The following is a 2,500-nucleotide window of genomic DNA, read 5'->3' on the forward strand; positions in this document are numbered from 1 at the left end:
TATATAAGCAATGTTAATTCTCTCTCTCTCTCTATATATATATATATATATATACTAGCAGAGATACCGGGCCTTGGTAGGGATTCAAACGGTGACTGGAAAGTGTGACCGAAGATATTTGCAATGATAGACAGGGAGACAGGATACTAAAATAGTCTCAATGTCATCAATGCGTAGAATGCAAATGAATGAGTCAGCAAAAAAAGGGTAGATGGAGAAATTATATTCAGTTTCGTATTCTGCAACAAGCAGAAATAATGATCAAATAGAAAGTCGGTCAAGCAGCCTGTAAGCAAAACATTCATTCGAATTGTGACATTTGTCAAGATTTCTGATCGATAATGTGCAGAGATGATGAGTAGAATAAGTAAGCATTGAGCGTGGTTTGAAATCTATGTAAACAGGTTATTTTGTCAACAGATGATTTTTTAATCTTTATTGTGTTGGCTGGCGCCTGTAATTTGCTTAGTTGTGGCAAATACATTGCCAATTGGCGATAAAATTTGATAATTGTGTGTCCAATACAACAGTTAGAGTCATGAAGTTTGCAGTTGTTATGTTGGGTACACACTTTTGTAAAATACTTTGTTTTTCTGAAATTTGTTCAGTGATTTACAAGTTTGCGTGCTTGTAGAGTTGTAGTGTATTCTTGAAGAGGATTTTTCTGCTATTACAAAGGGTATTCAAATTCATTTATACCATAAAGCTATAATACTGGACCCTGTCAAAATATTACATTAAAGCACTCATTCAAAAATACATGAACATATATATAGGCGAAGTGTGGATGTGTGGTAAGGAGATTGCTTCCTAACCACATGGTTCTGGGTTCAGTCCCATTGCAAGGCACCTTGCGCAGGTGTCTTCTACTAATAACCTCGGGGCGACCAAAGCCTTTTGAGTGGATTTGGTAGACGGAAACTGAGAGAAACCCGTCGTATATGTACGTATGTGCATGTGTGTGTGCGTGCGTGTGTGTGTGTGTGTTAGTGATTGTTCTCCACCACGGTTTGACAACCGGTGTTAGTGTGTTCACGTCCCCGTTACTTAGCGATTCAGCAAAAGCCGCCGATAGAATAAGTATGGAGTTTTACAAAAAATAAGTACTGGGATCGATTCGTTCGACTAAAATTTTTCAAGACGGTGCTCCAGCATGGCCACAGTCTAATGACTGAAACAAGTAAAAAGATGAAATATATTAAATTTACGAGACTCTAAAAGGGATATAAAAGTTGTAAAGGATAATGGTTGAAGGGAAAACATGGTAGGGAAAGCCACGGTTGAGGTTTGATGTTTTGAGCAGGAAAACATATTGGAGGAAGTGGATAGTGGATAGACTGGGCGTAGGATGGACCGAGAATGGATTAAGAGAAAAAGGAGAATTAATAAGTCGGCAGAGTCTGATTGGAGGTGCTACGAGAGACATTGTGAGGAAAGAACTGTTACGTTTGTAAATATCGATTAGAGTGAATCAGTGAGAAACATAACGACATAACGACAATTGGTTGAAGTAGTTCAACTCCATCGGTTTCCGTCTACCAAATCCACTCACAAGGATTTGGTCGGCCCTACGCTATAGTAGAAGACGCATTCCCACGGTGCCACGCAAATAGATGGCCGCACTTTGGATCACTCGGGTAAATTGTTTTATGGTCTGTATTCTATAAGCCACATCTCTCAAGGACTCTGACGTTTGGGAGGAGGAGAAACAGATTAGCGTCAAATGCAATGTATTTGATGCGCAGATTCCTTACAGTTTCTGTCAACTTAATTTCACTGACAAAACATCGGTCGACTCGAAGTTATAAATAATTGTCCTAGGACAGATGGACCGAACTATGCCTTTAGAACACTGAATAAAAATAAATATTCGACCGGTGACACATCGATGCATTTATAATTAAGGCATGATTTAGTATAAAGACTTCTACGAAGTCTTAATATTTTATACTTTATACTTTATAAATAACGTAGAGACGTCATCTGCATGAAAAGTAATAGCAAAGTTAGTGTCATAATATTTAACGGTAAGAGCTTTATGTATTAAATCAGAAATAATTGACCGGCGAGGGAGAAAAATACAGTAGCTCAATGGTTAATATTGATTTAACCATTTTTAAAATTACGAAAGACAACTCTGGGTGTGTTTTAGTTTTAGACCTTATCAGCGAAGCATGCAATTTAATAAAGACGTAATGAGAGTATCACTTATTAGATATTCAATATTGTATAGCAGTAGAGTAATTTCACTTTTGTGGTTTATTTCATATAAATATCTTACCAATTTTCAGATGATCCAAGTTAGTTTGACCCACGATTTGTTTTCCTAACGCCAGAACCAGAAGTAACAGGTACATCGCTGGTTATTTGTCACCTGAAATAGTAAAAATATTGAAAAGCTGTCTTGAAGTAACAGCAACATATGTAATAGAAGTGAGAGAAGGAAGAGGAGAAGGGGTGGCTTTTGTTTACAAAACGAAAGAAAGCAAAAAGTGGAAAT

At 37.2% G+C, this 2,500-nt stretch overlaps 1 protein-coding gene across 1 annotated transcript in view; it reads right to left on the reverse strand.

The window, feature by feature from the left end:
* LOC106871503 (glutamate receptor ionotropic, delta-1) overlaps positions 1-2,500 on the reverse strand; it is a 28,870-nt gene that overhangs the window by 23,648 nt on the left and 2,722 nt on the right. Inside the window, exon 2 of the mRNA XM_014917991.2 lies at positions 2,282-2,374. Within this exon, the coding sequence (XP_014773477.1) occupies positions 2,282-2,357 (76 nt within the window). The 5' untranslated portion in view covers positions 2,358-2,374. The remainder of the gene's footprint in view (positions 1-2,281; positions 2,375-2,500) is intronic.

The sequence above is a fragment of the Octopus bimaculoides genome, chromosome 24 (genome assembly GCF_001194135.2).
Source record: "Octopus bimaculoides isolate UCB-OBI-ISO-001 chromosome 24, ASM119413v2, whole genome shotgun sequence".
Taxonomy (NCBI): Eukaryota; Metazoa; Mollusca; class Cephalopoda; order Octopoda; family Octopodidae; genus Octopus; species Octopus bimaculoides.